The 19,173-nt window shown below is 45.7% G+C and overlaps 1 protein-coding gene across 3 annotated transcripts; it reads left to right on the top strand.

Moving 5' to 3' along the window:
- The first annotated feature begins 707 nt into the window (after positions 1-707).
- plpp2b (phospholipid phosphatase 2b) lies at positions 708-18,017 on the top strand. 3 transcript variants are annotated; one of them, XR_006006790.1, is made up of 7 exons: positions 708-1,128; positions 11,388-11,539; positions 11,808-12,070; positions 12,200-12,257; positions 13,809-13,985; positions 14,986-15,313; positions 17,462-18,017. XR_006006790.1 is itself a non-coding variant. In XM_041935132.1 (6 exons), the coding sequence occupies exons 2-6, from the start codon at positions 11,408-11,410 to the stop codon at positions 15,142-15,144; spliced, it is 789 nt and encodes a 262-aa protein (XP_041791066.1). In that variant the 5' UTR covers positions 708-1,093; positions 11,388-11,407; the 3' UTR covers positions 15,145-18,017. The 3 variants fall into 3 exon arrangements, 2 of the variants coding, with proteins under 2 accessions (XP_041791066.1, XP_041791065.1); XM_041935132.1 differs by having other exon boundaries at positions 708-1,093; positions 14,986-18,017; XM_041935131.1 differs by having other exon boundaries at positions 14,986-18,017.
- The last annotated feature ends 1,156 nt before the right edge of the window (positions 18,018-19,173 follow it).

The raw sequence follows: 19,173 nt of genomic DNA, 5'->3' as shown, positions 1-19,173 counted from the left end.
GTCCGCCTCCCAGTGACACCAAGCTAGTTGACTAATATGTTTGGACCTTATTAAGAACCTGTTTGCTTTTTAGTCAGCTTCAATATAAATCCCTCTCATATATGGGAGAGGAGTGCACTCTGGGAAAGGTTAAGTTCTCCACAGAACTGAGCAGCTCAAGTGTTTACCCTGTGGGGCTTTGGTGGGGAAAATGAAGTGCATGATGGGATGAGCTCATGCAGGGCTCTCATCTGTATGTGAGGATTTCAGAGATGGAGGCAGAGCGGAGTCCTCAATCAAAGCCGCAGCCTTATTGCAGTGCATTTAAATCCCATGATTGTGTGTTCTTGATTAAGTCCAGATTACCTCAGATAATGAGATCAGGTGTAATGACGGTCATTTGTGTCAGGCTTTGACTCCCCCCCTTCTTCTTCTTTTTTCCTCGTGGGTATTTTTGACCTGACAGAGCATTTTGTCCCTGCGCCGCTGCTGCCAGGAACCTCCTTCTGGTTTGATCCTTTACACTGTTTGAGAAGACATTTTTAAAAAGTTGGTTTGCAAAGCAGGCACAGAGGCAAACCGCAAAGAGCTTTTCTCTCTTGCTCTTTGCACGCTTGTGCGTAAAAACTTCGAGCCTGGCGATGATCAGATAGCCAGAGAGGAGCCAGACGAGGAAGTTGGGAGGAGGGACCAGCGCAGTGGCGTGGTGTGAGTAGAGAGGAGTTTATACAGGGTTCTCCGGACGCCTCCAGCGCTGTGAAGTCGGAGGATCTCTCCAGTTCTGGTTTTTGAAGCAGCAATGCGCAAAGAAGGACGCGACGCTCCAGCGCTTGCTGCGTGTCTGCTGAGAGCTTTTAACACGTTGTCTTTTTAAGAAAGCCACACACCTCTGCTGTCAATGTCAGCACAGGTAGTTAAGAGGATCCCGGAAGAACTCGTAGTGCAGGTTACCTGCTTATTTGCATAGTTTGCGCTTTTATTCCAAAGCGAGCGAGCGAGCGCCGATGGACGTATTCACTTTCCTCCAAAAGTAGTTTTTTTCCCCCCTCTTAAAGTTGTTGATTTTAAAGTGAACGGACGGGAAGAAGATGAAGGAGCTGAGGAAGAAGAAGCTGTACGTGGTGATGGACGTGCTGTGCGTGTTGGTTGGTGAGTTGTGGACACTTTTTATCGACGTGTTGCGCTTCAGTGGCAGATATGATCTCTGCGCGTCTGTTCGCACTTTCTTACCTGCCGCTCGGCGTGTATGTGTGTTCTGCAGCCATGACGGCAGTTCGGGAATAACGACAACTCCGTCCTGTTTGTTTATTTACGCGGCGGAATCACAATGAGACGTGTTTTTAATCAGGCCAAACATCTTTAGGGCAACACCGAGGCGCATTTCTGCCGGTCTCTCTTTCCAAAGGCAGATGAAATCGCTGGCTTTCCACCACTTACAGAGCAGCCTGTCAGTCGGTTTGTTTATGTTGTCCACGCTGAAATGTGACAGTAAATTGCACCGTGGCGAAACGCAAGAGGAACCATCTTTCTCCCTCTCCTGGCGGGGCTGCAGCGTGCTCCCACCTAAAAACTTCGCAGGACTTTGCAGAGGCTCAGGAAGCGCAGTGTTTGTTTATGGAAATTTGATATGCATGTGTGCGCCCCGCTTATTCCTTATTTTTTTTTGTCTGCCAGGAATCTTCCCAAGAATGTCCCCACACCCCGCATGCAGTGCACGTCTGAAGATATTACTTCCACATCGCTCCACAGGCCATTGTTTTGCGTTTAACTTCTCATTTTGGCTCCTTTTCTTTAGTTTCCATTGCTGTGGTAACCAGATCCCAGCAGCCAAGTTTTTGTCTCCCTCCCACTCTGGGCAATGAGCAAATAATGACATGTTGGAAAAATGAATCATATCAGTGACAATTACTGCGGTTATAGTTGACAACGTTTCTCTTCTGCATTTAATCTTTAATGAATGGAGCTGAATATGAAATTATATTGAGGACCACAGGTGTCAAAAAATATTTATGCAGCATTCTGTTGGCTGATATCTAATTGGACGATTAAAAAGGAATTAATAAAAGTGAAGTTAATGAGTTAAGGAAACACTAAATTGCCGGCTGTTTCATTAATTGATATTTAAATGGGCAATAAAAACGATTATTTAAGGGAAAAGTAGAAATTAATCCAGTCATAATTGTGTTCTTTAAAATGGTTTCTAAAAATACCATAAACCAATCAATAAATGTATAGTTTAAAGATAAATAAATACTGGGATTTCAGACTTGACACCTGTGGGCTTCCATAGTTATAATGATGAGGTTCTGATAGTAACAAATGTGGGAGCTCCTCACCTCCTCCCTCAGAAAACCCAGCTGTTTTCAGATGCAGCCTCAGAGATCATGTGTGTATGTGGAACGTACCACCGTGGTGGGATGTTGGTTTTCTCCATCAGTGGCCCTGACAGATGCAGGTTGCGTAATGGTCTGGCGTTTGGCGACGTGCTCATCCCTTGTTGTGTCTGTGGCGGTGACAGCGGCGAGGTTGGAGGGAGAAACGGAGGCAGGGATCTGCTCTGCTGTGCACTTTCAGCCCCCCGCTCCCACCCCCCGGATTTTCAGAGAGCTTAGGGGTATTTTTCCGTCTGTGGGAACATCCACAGACTGCTGAACTTGATAAGCCTCGCCATTTCGCTGTCACAAGTCTGGGATTAACGTCTGGCTTGGGTCGGTCAGGTCTGGGTAGCTGCTGCATCCCACCCTTTTGCCTCTCCCTTCCCTTTTGCCACCCACGTCACCCACCCAAGTAATCGTCACGTCAACCCCAAGCTTATGTGAGGTTGCCCGAGCCATGTAATGACAACGTGGTAGAGCTTGTAATTATGCTGACCATTAGCCGACATGGAAACGGAGCTTGGAGTCGGGTTTTGTCTGCATTTTGGGACTATTTACATGTCTTATTGTAAACCAAAAACTTCCCATGTGAACCTCCCAAAGCTGTAATCCTGTCTGAGTTAGCTTTTCTGCTCATGTCTTTATCTTCTCTGCGTTCACCATGTGTCTCCTTGTGTTCTGAAACTCAAAGGCCAAAGAAGAGCGGCACACTCTGTCACCCACACCCTGCCCTGCCTGGGTCAAACTAAAAACTCTCGCTGTGATATGAACATATGGATGCGCCTCCCTCTGTGTTCACACACGGTAAACCTCAACCACTGAAGCTCTCAATGGAGAAATCTGGTGCAACATCTACTTAACTGCTACCTCAGACACAAACTCACTCCGAAACCTGTCTGATGCATCATGAGGGACATTTGAGCTGTTTTTGCTGCCTCTCTCTTCAGTTTGTTGTTCATTGTGAGCTCTCGGCCTCCCCTCCCTCCTTCTCCCGTTCTCTCTCCAGCGTATCCCTCTCTCACTCCCTCCTCCTCCTCCTCCTGTCCGTGTAAATCTACACTCAGCACAAATAGTCGGTGGGTGTTGGCTGAGAGCGCAGCGAGGAAAGACCGGGCTTTAACCTCTCCCTGCCCACGGCTCGCGTTGTGCACTGCAGGTGTAGGCTGCTCAGGAGCCATAGCTCGCGTCGCTGCACGAGGCGACATGAGTGCCGGCCAGCTGCGAGTTACGAGTAACGTACTCGATAGAAGAAAGTAGTGTGTGACTAAATGGCCGAGACAAAGCACTGGTGCAGCACATGAACACTTTTGTTTGTCTGTGTTTGCGCTCTCTGTTGTGCTGTTAAGTGCGCTGTGACAAACCAGCAGCTGAGGTTTAGCTTTCCTGGCTGGAGGTCATTTTCTTTTTTTGATTTCCAGGGATGCACCTCTGCGGGAAAGATGACGCTGGGTTATTAGTGTTTCACCAATTTGATTTGACTCCTGTGAGTTTTAGCTCACAGCCACATAGATTACATATAGATGTGTCCCCCCCCCCTCTAACTCACACATAAAGGGTAAGGCCTTCAGATTCTCCTCCAAAGCATGAAACTCTTCTCATATTCTCATTTTGGCTGCTGGTTTTTACCTCATACAATAGAGTTTGCTCCCAAAGCCCCGCAGCTGTAAAAGTCAAGGATTGGCTTCGTATTTCCTCCCATTATTTTCATCTCGTTCCACGTAAACATCCCCACATTCTGTTCTTCGACCTCGCTGGATGTCGGTCAGAGTTTGTCGGCGAGACAGCGGCGTTGCTCCAGCTGGGCCTCTCGCACGGTTGGGAAGGCTGGTTGTCCCGAGTTCTCAGAGAAAGGCAGCGATGGGAATCGTTTTCCTCAGGAGAGCTCTGTCATGGAAACTCAAGCCCTTTGAACAAACAGGCAAATCCCTCTGCGGAGTACGAGCCCGGTTTATTTTCTCTTCCTCTTCTTATTGTTGTTTTTCTAAATATCTTAATTGCACAAGGGCTTCTGGTAAACCAGTGAAGTCTTTTATCGGTCATACTTTCAAGTGCACGAGGATCTTTTGTCATGGTGGCTTTTAAAAATAAATCCTTCGTTCGCGTTCATTCTGAGACATTAAAGCCGAAAGTCAACCCAGTAAACAGATGACTTCAAAAACTGTGGGCTGAAATCAGGAAGTGCAGCTTTTGATATAATTCCAGTCGGTATTATTGTTTTTAAGACTTTGCGGAGGAGAAAATTGACACCTCCTGCCACTTTACATTGTTTTGGATTTCATGAGAAATTTCCTAAATCGCTTTGCAGCGACCACCTGCTGTGCTCCCAGCGCAAACGTCGCTCTCCAGCTTCTTTTAGAGGCAGACCTGCCAGCGTGTAGTAGAAGCGAGAGAGAAGAAAACATATGCATGGAAAGGGAAGTGTGAGGAGAATTTTGACAGAGGCTGGAATTTAGCAAAATGTGGGCCTAATTTGGAGAAACACTAACAAAGTGACTGGTGTTAGACAGCAGCTAAACATAATCCGCATTTGCATACAGTGATTATACAGAATAATCACTGTATATTTGGCAATGATCTGCAAATGTTCTGCAGTGTTGAAGCTGGCCCTTCATGATAGTTCTACCCTTCAGCTCCTCCAGACCTTTATGGTTTGGGTTTAAAACCTGTGTGGCTCACTTCTTTGATCCCCTCCAAACCCAGACTCTTTGATTTCCAACCCAGATTTAGCTGCCCTCCCACCGCTCGTACGACCTCGCCTGCCTGCCCTGTCTCCTCCTGCGCTGCTCGGAGCGAAGCATGCGTAAATGATGCACGGAGCGAACCAGCAGGATTAAAAATAAAGAAAGGGCAGCAGCAGGATTTGGTGTGACTGGTGAAGTTGGGCGTTCCTCATGTGAATTAGAATTCCAGAGGCCAACGCCGGCAGAGGTTGTAGGCTCAGCACATACCTTCCACATTAGTCAGTCCAGCTTGGGGTGAGACAGTCGGAAAGAGGGAGAGTTTAGTTGTTTTGTTACCGCGAGCCATCTTTTAGAGGTCTGAAACATCACCTGTGCTGGCACACTAAAGAGCTTTGGCGCTCTAGGTTTCCGCTGTCATCTCAACAAAGCATGTTTGAATTGGAGGGAGGAAACAAAAGAGAGCAGGAGTGAAACAGAAGTGGAAACACTGACTGCAGCGAAAAGAAAAGGGGGGAAAAAAAGGCCTGCCTCTGTCCTTGTCCGCAGTGGGAGGGGACGATTGCTGGAGTTAATGACTAAAGAGCGACACGGGGATGAGAAATAAAAGAGGCGAGGAATGGTGTTAATGCGAGAGGAAGCGCGAGCTCTCAGCAGAAGCATGAGATGGATTGTTCAAGGGCAGAGAAATGCAGGGAGAGGAAAGTCGCTGAGTGACCTTCGCGCTGCAAAGACGAGAAATGAGAGTGGAAGAAATTAGATGGAGGGGCGAATGTTCCAGCTGTGACCCTGGAAAGTTTTAGAGCAAGCAGGGCAGCCTGGGGGCATGAGAACACCCCTCACACACACACACACACACACACACGCCTTGAAAATATGCATACTGAAAACCCAGACTGTATGTTTTTCAACTTGAGGAGGATAATTGTTCGTCCACATGGTCTCGCAGGTGCAGCAGGTTATGTCAGAGAAACCAGGGCGAGCAAGCCCGGAGCACTCTGAGCCCAGGCGTCGACCTTTCTTTAGCGGGGCAGGCGAACAGAAATGTCAGAGAGGACAAAGAGAAGAACCGAGTTAAAAAAAAACAGCAACTCGGCGGAGACAGGCAGAGAGGGGACGCGACGAGCCTCGAATCACAGCCCCGGAGTGCGATTGCGGTCCGAATGGTCCTGCGTAATTGCACATCTGCCAGCTAAATAAAGCTTCGTCCCATTGAGGCCTCTATATTTACAACAGAGGGAGAAGTGTGTGGGAGGACGCTGTGATCAAGAGAATGACGGGCAGAATGATGGAGCTGCACGGAGAAGAATGAATGACTGTGAGGAAGAGAGAGAAAAATAAAGCAGAATGGAGGATGTGAATCAGCAGTGGTGGAAGGAATGAAGGAAAGAGCGCGGATCTCTTCTCACACTGACTTCTTTGTTTGTCCGTGGGGTTAACGCTAAAATCTTCCGTGATGCCCTTCGGACCTCGTCAATTATGCGGCTCTCTGCTGCACTAATGCCCGTTTCAGCAGGGGGAGACACGGAGGTGCCACAGCGCATGGAGGCTCATTTGCGGCCAGGTAAATGAGAAGCCTGAAACTTCCCGAAGCAGGCCCAAAGCCTCCAAAATGGGCCTTTCTCAATCTGAGACAGGAAAGCTTCCTGCATCCTGTGACTTCAAACAGGCTCCCATTAGAGGAGGTTTCTGACTGGCAGCTGGAGATTAGCTTCCTGGCTGCGTTCCAAACTTCCCTCCACCCTGTAGAAGCAGGTGTCTGGAAGGAAAAGCACCTCCACCCCCTTCCCCTACCTTCCCTCCGTGTGCGTCTTCTTTTGGGTTTTTTTCTCGACACAAAAATCCGCCATCGATGTCTGAGTTCAGCTCGACTCAGAGGCGCTGCTTGATCTTTAAGCAGCGGCAGCTCTGGAGCAGTGTCAGTTTGGGTTGCGGGGTCGTCTCGTGGTATCCCGGAGACCCGTTTTGTGTGCCGGCCGGTCTATTTATGCCTGAGGGCTGCGTATGTGTGCTTTTTCGAGAGAGTGGCTGGTTTGTTTCTCGCGGATGTTCCCCACAGAGGCTCTGCTCATGAGACCCGATCACACACCTCAGGATGGTCTGTTTGTTCAGCCCATGACGGCAGCCCAGGTTCCTTATTTTAGTTGACCGCTTTTATTTTCATCAAAACCTGTAATTTATGACTAATCAGCTGAATTAGTGCTTCGTTTATGAATGCAGAAATGAAAAATTCACTTATTTTTATTTACAGGCCCGGGGAGGGTTATTTAAGCCCAGGTGCCCTGACTTCACTTCACTCAGTCTGTGAACTGTGTGGCAAACGGGCAAAATCCAGGTTCAGTTAAGAGGATTTTGTGAGCACACACACACAAAAATCATAAAAAACGTTCCGCATGTGGCTAAACAGACAAATCCAATGATACTTGAGAACGTAACGTTGATGTACATGCATAAGCTATTTATCTTTTTGTGAGCTTGTTAGGTGGAAGCAGGCAGTATATTTCATTAGCTGCTGGCACCTCTCTTTGAAGCTTCTCACTTAATTTTCCTGCCACTCCTCTGTGATTAATGGCCCCGCTCCGGCAAGTGTTAAAAGCTTCATAAAACAGTTCCAAGTCTATACCACTATGCCATGTGACTCCAGTGCAGAAATAATTATGCCTTTCTGTGACATTTACCATTCTGTGTAAGTAAATAAACATTCCCCCAGACTTTGTCCAGGCCAATCTTGCATAAACCTTTAAAACTTGCTGTTATTATAATATGTGTTCGTATCCGGTCAAACGAGTCTTTCCTTTGCTTTTGTTTGCAGTTCCATTTTTAATGTTGCAAACATGCCGCACTCCGTAAAACGTTGGTTCTGGCTGATGCAGTTTGTCGAGTGGAAACAGTTTTTATGTCAGCGTGCAATGACAGCAAGCCGTGGACCGAACCCCCAAACCTCAACGAAGGGCAATGCTGGTTTAAGGTATTTGACAGGTTGTGGAAATTTCTGCTGCATCTACACTGGATATATAAGGAGCCTGGAAATAATATTTTAAAGCTACTTAGCATGAAAGAAGCAGAAAATCCTGAATTTCCTCTCATTCTCTTTTTGTTTTTTAAGAGATTAAACATTTTTAAAACCAAGCAATTGCTGAGAGATATTCATCCTTTGGGCCGCAGTCGCAATAATAACACCTGACACTCTTATCTCCTGTAAAGCTTTAAATCCAACCATTCGTCAGCAATGGTGAGATGCAAAGTAAACCTCTTGTTTTTTTGGAGGGGGGGGTGTGTGTCATGCAGGATGCAGGACACAGATGCAGAAGCGGCCACCACAAAGCCACATCAGTAAATCCATATCAGAGCGCTCCCCTGAGGCGCCTGAGACAGGATGTTAGCTAAATACAAGATACCCTATATTGCGCTGTCGCGACAAACAGGATTCTGGGGGAAAATGTGTGTGATTAGGCTTTATGCACCCGGTTTGCCACGTCCTGACACGGCTGGTAGATGTGTAAACAGGGATCCAGAGGGCGCCTGGTGGTTGGCGGCCGGTGGGAAGTTGCCATGCAGGGACAGGTGTCATCCAGCTGCTGCTGGAGACAGAGAGGGGGAGGTGGAAGAGATGTGTCAGGCATGTGTTCGCTGCTGAAACTGCTTTCAGGCACTAAAACGTGTTGTTAAAAACAACCACATGTGTTGGTTAAAGTTGTTCTACATTTCAGAGAGTGCACTTATTCACTTTGTGGAAAAGTTAGATGAGAACATTGATACCACTCTCCTGACTGCCACAGCCAGTTAGCTTAGCCTAGCATAAAGACTAGAAACAGGGGGAAACGGCTAGCCTGGCTCTGTCCAAAGGTAGCAAAATCTGGCTACCAGCACTTTTAAAGCTTACTAATTGCACGTTATATCTTGTTTGAATAATCTGTACAACAAATTTGTTGAGCAATAGCCCAGCACATCTCCAGAAAAAAATACTTTACACTTTACACTTTGGATTTTGGCTTTAGGAGTTACTGGCTCGTTGTTTCCAAGGCAGAGGAAAGCAAAAGGCCTCTCTTTTAAATAATCTTTCTCCGATTCTAGAAGTGGACCTTTCAGTTTGGTGAGGTAAACGCTGATAAGACAGGTGGAGTTTTACTTTAACAGCTTGTGTTGAAACACTGAAACTGGGAGTTGTGTTTCCTCCCTTATTCGAAGGTCACAAGAAGATTACAGCTTTTTTGTGCATGAATACCATGTTGCAGTCAATTGGTATCTCTAGCTGTGTTTCGCCTTCCCTGTTTGTCTAGTCTAAACCCAGCTCCTCAAGGTCGGGTTACCAGGAGGCTGACGTGCAACCATGTGTTTACCCTTTAGATCGCCATTGTTTATTCTCCTCCCAACACAAAGCTTCTATTTTGCTGCTGTCCTTCGTTGCTGAGCCAGGAAGACGCTTTGTCTGCATAGTGTCTGCGCGGAACATGTGTGCACTTGGCACGTCACTAAATGACATCCGCCCTCATCTCGTGCCGCCTTGGATACAAGCGATGTCAGACGAGGGCTCACACAGCATGTCACGGTGCAGGTGTCATTGTGCATTGTTTGTTGTGAATTAGACCATCTATAAAGGGAATTTCTCAGCTTCGTTAGTCAATCAGTGGTTTATTATAGACATTGAGACCTTTTTGTTTTTGTTCTCAGAATTAAAAGGAATCTGTCTATAAGCTAAAGTTTTAGTTTCACACATCAAAGTATTCAGAACTGAAAGCAGTAACGTGTTGTACTTCCCTCTTCACATCCTTTTGAACTGCTCTGCGCTAACATGCCCTCAGTTTTTGTGTTTTTTCAGTCAGCATTCATACATTTACAGTAGGCTGTTGTTCCTTCTCCATCATGACGGGCGCTACAGAGTGTTCACCTCAGCTGAATCCCGATCCACCGTCCAGTTGTATATTTTCCTTTACTCTCAGTCTTCGGCACTCTTGGTCTCCCATCAGTCAGTCTCGCTGGACGTCCTCCTGGAATTATGTCAGCTGCAGACATTTTTTGAAAGAATGGGAGGGGTGCACTCCTCATTTGCACAGGAATGTAATACTATTGGTGAGAGCGCTTTTTTTTTGTGCTGCGTTTTTTTTTGTTTTTTTTTTCACGTCTGTTTTTCTTGCATTTAGAGTGTGGCCATATGGCATTTCCATAGTGGCCCCAAGACTGTCTGCCTGCCTGTTATGGATAGCAGTAGTGGAGAGAGCATTCCTCAATAGGGCTGCAACTCCTGAATATATTCATGTGTTCATTAATTGTTTGTGCCAAATATGAAATGGCAGACATAATGACAAGTACCCATCACAAAATCATATGTGTGTGTTGAGTGTGAAACCATCAGAGACTTAAAAATAGGTAGTAGAAAAGTTAGAGGATATGGTCAGTTACAATGGATTCTAGTGGTGAAAAGGTTTCACTGCTGGGAATAAATTATCATAACATCCAAGAGAACCTCTCAAACTACTTGCAGCAAAGGCTGCTTCTCTGCTACCCGGCTATATCCTCACTGTGGCCAGCAATTCAACAAAACTGCCCGAAACTCTCCTTCAGTCTCTGACAATTTGACTCGAGAGAGCAGAAGAGCATCTGCGAAATGTTTTCATTAGCCTGGTTTTATCAGTACGGCTTTGCCAGGAACGTGTCCTTGTGCGTCTGCAAAATGCATATGCAATGGATGGATGTTTCGGAGAATCTCAAGGATATCATTCGTGCACTCTGGAGCCTTGAGCGGCTATATATGGTCTTATTTTTGGACAGAGCCACATGATTCAGAAGAGTTGCAGTTGTGTGTGTTTTGTCTGCAGTAATTTGTGTACGGTCTTGTTTATACACTCTTGCGTCTGTTGGGTTTGTGTGTGATGTGTGATTTTTACATATGCCCACATGCCTGAGTATATAAATACTATTTTGCGCTGTTTATTTTTGCAATTCCTAGCTGTGCATTTCTACCCTGACATTTAAGCACTGCATGTTTTTTTTCCTCCATGTGGGCTGGTTTCATCATCGTGATTTTAGACCTTTAGGTTCCAGAGGGAGAGCGAAAACAATTTAGCTATCCTTAGAGAAACATTTTCACTTCCCAGCTTTGAAATGATGTAATGTCTGAAAACCTGCAGGAAGCGAGACAAATATGTTATTCCAAAACACTTTCCTCAAATATCGGTGTCCATTAACTTGGATCCATCTTGTTCCTGGTCTGTTTGCCCAGTTTTAATCTTGGCCATGACCAAGCACATATCACTGACAAAACCCATTCGTCTCATTTCAACAAAAGCACAGTTTTTGCATATATAGTGAATATTCTGACCCACCTCATCTGACTTCTGGTTTGTTTTCACCACAGCGGCACTGCCCTTCATCATTATGACCATCGTTTTCAAGCCATATCAAAGAGGGGTTTACTGTGACGACGAGAGCATCATGTACCCCGTAAAGCCGGATACCATCACCCACGGCATGCTGGCGGCCGTCACCATCTCCTGCACTGTCATCATTGTAGGTTTTCCGCAGAACATCAGTCTCCCCGCGCCTCTCACAGGGAGTTTTATTACGGATCACCTCAGTAAAGCCAGAATCGTGGAAAGTTTACAGTCATTTAATAACATCCTGTGCTGTTTGCTCCATTGCTAAATGCCTTTAACAACTGGGCAGAGTGTTGATGTATAAGGAGGAAAAGTCATTTGATTCAAATGGTGCAAAAAATGAAAAGAAATTGGAACAAAGCTTCAAAAAACTCTTTCCGCTGTTCGCCCTCTTCCCTCAGATCTCCTCTGGAGAGGCTTATCTGGTCTACAGCAAGAGGATTTACTCCAACTCTGACTTCAACCAGTATGTAGCTGCGCTCTACAAGGTGGTGGGTACCTTCCTGTTTGGAGCGTCGGTCAGCCAGTCGCTGACCGACCTTGCAAAGTACACCATCGGCCGGCCGAGACCTAACTTCATGGCTGTGTGTGCCCCCAAGGTCTGCACGGGGTACATGCAGGGGATCAACTGCACTGGAAAGCTTCAGGACGTCACAGAGTCCAGGTGGGAGGAGAAAATCTCAGTATTATACCTGTATTGTCGGAATTCTGACACATTTTACATGCTTACGATGCTGACAGGGTTCTGCAGTTTTAAATATCCTGTGTCAATTTGATGCCCTTTCCTCTCCAGGCTGTCCTTCTACTCTGGTCACTCCTCTTTTGGAATGTACTGCATGCTCTTCCTAGCGGTAAGTAGCATGATCACACAAAGTCTTAGCAAATGTGTACGTGAGGTCAACATGAAAATATCTCCATGTGATCTCCATGCAAATAAAAGTCCCAAGATGAGGACAGACTTGTGCATTTGGATCTGTGCTCAAGGGCTAATTGTTGAGAATAGAAAAGGCTCATTGAGGTTCTTTGTGCTAGTGGACATAAAAGGACAAGGCAAGAGTTCAGAGGAGGAATGTGTATACTGAGAGAAGTGATCTGGAGGCCTCTGCTGCCTTTTTCCCAGCAATGATGAAGGCAAGGCATGTGCTGTGTTCTGTCTTCCAGGCCTATCCAGTTCATTACCCTTGGCCTCATCTCTTTGTGTTAAAAGCCAGGCACCAGTGCTAGACAGCAGGCTTCAGGAGGCCAAGCAAAGCAACAACTGTTCAGCTCAAAGACAATTCGGGAGACAGAATATCTCGAGCTGGTGTCCGTTCCTGTTAGCGTCCACACTTTCTGTTTTGCCAGGAAAATACTACAAATAAATAGAGCGAAGCTGTGATATCCAGCCTGTGTCCTGCAGTGTTCGGTGCAGAGTCCGTCTCTGTGTCTGGGGTCTGTGGTGTGATGCCAAGTTTTGCACCTTCAACAGCAGCCCAGCAGAAGCCCAGAGAAACCTGTACTGTTGCCAGGTTCATAATTTTTTGGCATCTGCTGTTTTCCAGTAAAAAAGGGGTTTCAGTCCATTGCGGACATAAATTAGATCAAACTCAACACCTTTTTATAGTTCAGTGTGTGTACAGTACAGTACACAATTCAATTTGAGACATACCAGCCACTGCTGTTGCATTAGAGAGACACACTGTTTTTGGTTTTTGGTGTTCGAAAAGAGATGCCATCTACCCTGGAACAGGAAGCAGGACGGTCTGTATATTTAAGCAAATATAGAGATGACTTTTGCAAAGCAGAAACAAAAGTTTTACAAAGTGTTCCTGAGCCCATGTAGTAACATCCGTTATACGGTCATGTTCACAAAGTGGTGAACTTCGCTCCAAGATGCCCCTTTCAGACCCAATCATGACACTATCACCTGTTACCAATGAACCTGTTTACCTGTGGAATGATCCCAACAGGTGTTTTTGACCCAGTCTTTAGTTGCCACATGCAACATGTTCAGATTCAGATGAAGCAGATATTTACAAAAATCATTGAAGTTAATGAGATGAAACATTAAATATTTTGCCTTTGCTCTGTTATCAATTGACTATATGTCAAAAGCAATTAGCAAATGATCGCTTTCTGTTTTGTTTATGTTTTATACAGCATCCCAACATTTTGTCATTGGGGTTGTAACAGGATGTCAATGCAAAATGCTGTAGATGTTGCTCAACACCAGCTACATCCTCCTAACATTTTATGATGTGGTTTTAACATCGTTTTTTCAGTTGACAGTAACAACTGAGGAATCTCTGTATAAACACACTGTCTCTCCCTCTCATCTCTCCTTTTTTCTGCCTCTTCTCCCACCAACACACCCAACAATCTACCACCCTCTACTCCTCTTCCACCCTCGTTCCTCCCTCCAGCTTTACGTGCAGGCGAGACTGGTGGCTAAGTGGGCCAGACTTCTCCGGCCCACCATCCAGTTCTTCCTGGTGGCCTTTGCGGTGTATGTGGGTTACACCCGAGTCTCTGATTACAAGCATCACTGGAGCGACGTGCTGGTGGGGCTGCTGCAGGGAGCGCTTGTTGCCGTGCTCAATGTGAGTCTCCAAGACAACTCCTCTCAACTTCCTACACTATATTTCCATGGCGATGTGATCTTATGTCAAGACTCTGAGTTGCTCATACAGCGAATGGAAGCCACATTTTTGCCAGTTTACAGAAAGTTTGAGGTTTTACACTGAAAATATTATGATGTCATCGGCTCGAGGCTAAAAAAACCAACACTTATCTCAAAAACCGTGCTCACGCTGAAACATTTTTGTGGCATTTCATTTCCTGTGAAGCAGCTCCAGCCTCTGAACTGATGACATCTTCACTTTTGAGTCTTCCTCCTGTGGTTTCTGGCTGTAGGAAAGGCAAACATGGGTGGGACTGTCCAGATCAGAAGAAATATTATTAAATGGAGATCCTTCTGTCAGTGATACTCCCTTCAAAGTGGAACGAAAATCCATATTTCAGCTTTATTTCAGTCTGGCAGTAAAAACCTGTGTAGACAGGAAACATGATGGGAGTGTGACGGCAGCAAGGTGTGACTTGACACAAACCCACACACTCACACTGGCATGTTCTCAGGCAGTCAGTCTGTTCTCCTCACTTCGTCCAGCTGGCTGTCTTTTTATTGTTTGGCCACTTCCCTGTTTCGAGTGAGCCACTGTCAGCACCGCCTTGTGGAAACTCTGGAGTGGCCGAGTGTGTGTTTGTGCGTGTGTGCGTATCTGTGTGTGATTAATTGTGAAGTGAGCCCGCGCCTTTTGCCTTTCCAGTGCTGTGTGCAATTAGGGACCCTCCTGGGCATAGTATTTTATGGCCTGCAGGGGTTGTGCCTTGCTCTCTGTGTGTTCCTCTCAGATGTGTTCAAGTGTGAGTATCACTTAACAGCTGTGCGCAGACCTGTCCAGACATATGTAATCACAGTTTCCAGCCCAGCCCTTACCTCCTCTGTATCCCTTACATGCTTATATTCCAATATCTGTGGGAAAGATGACCAGGGCTAACGTCTCCTCCTCTCCCTTTTTCCTCCTCTCCCCTTCTCTGCAGGTGCATTTTGTGTCAGACTTCTTTAAGAAGCGTCCTCCGCGTTGCACTAGGCAGGACACAGCTGATAGCGAAGAGCCAGAGAGGAAGCCCAGCCTGCAGATCGCAGACTCAGAGCATGGAAACCATTACAACTATCACCACAATCCAGGCCCAGTGTGATATCTCATGACATTCGGGAATAGAGGCTGCAGCCTGCAGACCCCAAACCTGTGTGATAGGGTCCAGTTCTGGGGCCCCCGGCCTTGACTGTGCAGTCAACAGTGTTTAGATAGCCTGGGTCCTGACTCTGTATGCTGACTCCTGATGCCATGTGAGAAGACCCATGAGTGTGAGTTCAGTTTTAGAGTTTTTATATGACTTTTGCAATCAGCTCTTTGTATATCTGTTTGAAAGGAGGGATCTGGTCTGTAGCTTGCAGCCTCCAAGCCCCCAGCTCCCTCCCACTGCGTCAACCACTCACACCCCACCCACTCCCCAACCACTGGACTGACTGAGGGGGCTGCACCCCATCTCCAGGTGCCTGAGCCCCCTCTCAAAGACACCATGATAACCTCCTTTTCTCCTGTAAGAGAGAGAGGAGCATATTGTTTGTAATGCATCGTTGTTGATGTTGAAGCGTACGTGCTTAAGGCTGCATTAAGCGAAAGACTACGATATAGCTATGACACGCTAAGTGCTGGTGGCTAATTTGTTAGCAAGCAAGTTACACAGAACCGGAGGAACATGGGCATCCCGATGAGAGGCCTTTCCCACCAAATGACAAATGAAGGTCTGGTATTCGCTCACCTTTATGGCGACACCTCCTGAGAAAAATATGTTCTCTTTGGCTTGACAGCTGCTCGCCGTTTTATATAATCTGTGACTGAGTGTGGTTGGGTTTCAGCTGTATTGATTCAAGTAAAACAACCTGAAAGTGCCTGAAACCAGCAGACATCCAGGCGTGGACATGTTGATACTCTCTGGCAGTAGCAGCAGCTCTGTTACTCAGCAGGAGCTCTTTGATTTCATGTTAATATCTAATATATCGCTTAATGGAGCTTTAACATTTTTTTTGTATTTTTTTGTTTATTTTATTTCTGTATGTAAAGAACCAGATTTGTTTGCAGTGAGGAAAGAAATGTAAGAATGGTAGATGAAGAAAGACAAGAATGTTTATAGACGTTGGTAAGAGCACAGTTTGTTGATTGATTAGCTTCACTTTAGTGCACCTTAAACTAGAAGAGTGCTGCAAATCATAACAAGTTAAGAGAATGGCAGCCAGTTTTGCGGTAGATGAGCTTATTTTTCTCCATATATCATGTCACAAAGTGAAAGCGTCAGCCGCAGGCCACCCCAAAGCCGCTTTGAGAGGAGACGTATGTCGACTTGCCATACTAGAAGCAACGTTCGGCGGCGGTCCGAAATCAGCTGACAATGCATGTCGGCCAGCTCGTCCAACTGCCACACGAACAGGTCTGGGTATCTGACTAACAACATAATGTTTTTAAAGTCACTATACAGGCTTGTCGTGCCTGGTGACTCTGCTTTGATCAGCCCTGATTCACCTGCACCAGTGGAATTCAACTCCCAGCAATCATTCTTACCGGCAACGCTCGCTGAGTGAAGTGTGATGTTGCGTCACTAACTAAGTGTGTCAGATCAGAGTCTGGCTTGTTGAATCATCTCTCCAGTGCCAGCTAGTCTGAATCTGGATTGACGAGTACCGATGCTGAGTCAGTCATCTTGCTTTTCTAAAACGTGTAAATGTAATCGTGGAGATTGTTAGTGATTGGTGTTCCCCCTGTGTGAAATGGACTGCAGAGGTAGAAACCATTGATGCAGACGGCTTTGCTTCCTGTTGGACTTTATGTGTCATACCACTACTATATCGCCAATCAAATGTTAAGAAATTTGGCCTCTATCCTGTCTCCTTTTTTTTCCTGTTTTAATGTGTTTTAATTTCTCAAATAATAACAACCAACGAAGGATGAGACGACCATTTCGAAAATGGTGTTTAATTTATTTTGAATAAAAGAAGTTCTTTATTTACTCGTACAAGGTTGGAAATGCTGGCGCTGTTAAGGTTTTTGTGCAATCACCCCCGCTTGCCACTATGAGCCACAAATACTGTACATACTAATGCTATGAGACATGTTTCATGTTGCGTGAAGGATGTATAGACATGCTTGTGTGTTTTTATTGCACATGTAGGTACATTTTTAAGTTCACCTGTACAGCGTGCTTTGGTCCGTGCCTTCTCAGACTGGTGCCTGTTAGAGTTGCCACACAAATGGATCCAATTCCAGGTCCAAACATAAGCCAGATGCCTTGGCAGGGCTTTTAAAGGGCTGTTGTAATGATAAAGGGTTACATACCCGACTGTGTTTTTGAAGCTAGTAACACTGCTCCCTTCCCACTTCAAAGATTCGTCTGTGTTCCTTTTCCCCTTCCTGTGCTGATAAATGGGGTTAATTTGTGAATACGGTCTCCTGCACAGTTCGTGTACAGCATGCAGACCCCTGGAGGACTGACGAGATCAGACAGACCACAAACCTGATGGGAGGGGCAGGAAGACAGAGAGAATCTCACCTGGTAGTCATTGTGAAGCCCCGAAGCTGAGCTGGGACTGGAGAAAGGCCGGGTACTTCAGGGGGCGGGCTGTGGGGGTATCCCGTGGTGAACCTCGGCCCCTGGGGTCTTCTACACTTTTAAAGCACAGATTTATAACAAGAAACAGCTGGACCTGGTTGCGGTGAAGTGCTGTGCTCACCCCCTCCCTTGCTGCCTACATCTAAATCATCCGTGTATTACTGCAGCCAGACTAATCGCCCAAACGAGGATGAGGATGTTGAAACGACATGGTGTTTGATTCCCCTCCAGCTTCACGAAAACAACGGTTCTCAGCTGGTGATGTGGCTCCATGTGTTATTATGCTTTATTGAGTTAGTCCTGTAAAGGAGGCACCGGTTGGCCAATCTCCTGTTCATATGTCAGCTTGTATGATTCATGTTCATCTAGACTCCAAACCAGAGACTTTTAAATAAAGATATAATCTATCAGACATATTGTTTTGTTTTATTTCTGCATATAAAGTCACTGCTGTCATGATAGAATTTAACTGTCTAAACTGTTGATACAGACATTTGAAGCAAAATGTGCTTTGTGGCACACTTGATAGATGACGTTGGTTTTCCCCTTTTATTCCACAGATAGTGAAATCTTTGAAATGAAATACGAGAAACTGTTAATGCAGCGTCAAGACTTTGAGATGTTCTTGGCGAGTTTGCTGTAATCTTGACTGGGAGCCATTTCTCATTGGATTGACGCAAGATCTAAATTCTTCAGACGGTCAGCACACTGGAAATTGGTGTAACAGGGCGTGGAGGGCACCGCTGGTTTCATTTGCTGTTTGTTATCTAAAATTAGTTTATTTCATAGTGAATCCACCAGGATGACATATAGCATCTGCTCTCAGAAACAAAAAAAAACATTTTCTCACTTGTGTTATTTTGTCATGCAGAAAGTTTTGATTTTACCAGCTCAGGTTTGGAGATATCTTTAAGATCACTACATGCAGTTTTAGTTTAGTTTGTGGTGCTTTAAGTAAAAACAGAGACATTTTGAAAATTCCACTGTAAGAAATCTTTCCAGAAACTGTCTCTGGTTGAGCCACAGAACACATGTTTTTTCTGTAATTTGGGCGAACTGGCCCTTTAACCTCGTAAATTTGAGAATTCCTTTTCCCTCCTCAGTCAATCATTCCTGCAGGCAATATTTTACAGTGTGGGGAAGATGCAGCTCACCAGCATTTTCTTTACTCAAATGCTAAACCAAATTTCGCTGTTTCTGTTAGTTTGCCAGCTTTTAAATGCACGATGAGTTGCAGCCTGTCAGTCAACGATTTACACTCTTTCAAAAACATACGCACTGACGTACTCTGCACGATGGAGAGTGGAAGGAGGAGCCCAACTAAAGTTCACACACAGATTCATGTCCAGCGTTCAGAGCATATGGTTTGAGTGCTCGTGCACTGCAGTGCCTAAAGATTTACAGTTTTACCTCTGGAGACATAATGTCAAGTGACCAATGCTTGACTTTCTCGTGCACTAGATGGTTTTTGCCATAAAGAATAAATAAAACCGAGCACTGAGGATTCCTGAGGGGTTAATCAAGGCTGCCTCAGCGCGTCCTGGCCGGAGAATTGAACGC

The sequence above is a fragment of the Chelmon rostratus genome, chromosome 4 (assembly GCF_017976325.1).
Source record: "Chelmon rostratus isolate fCheRos1 chromosome 4, fCheRos1.pri, whole genome shotgun sequence".
Taxonomy (NCBI): Eukaryota; Metazoa; Chordata; class Actinopteri; order Chaetodontiformes; family Chaetodontidae; genus Chelmon; species Chelmon rostratus.
This window is presented reverse-complemented; position numbering and strand designations above follow the sequence as displayed.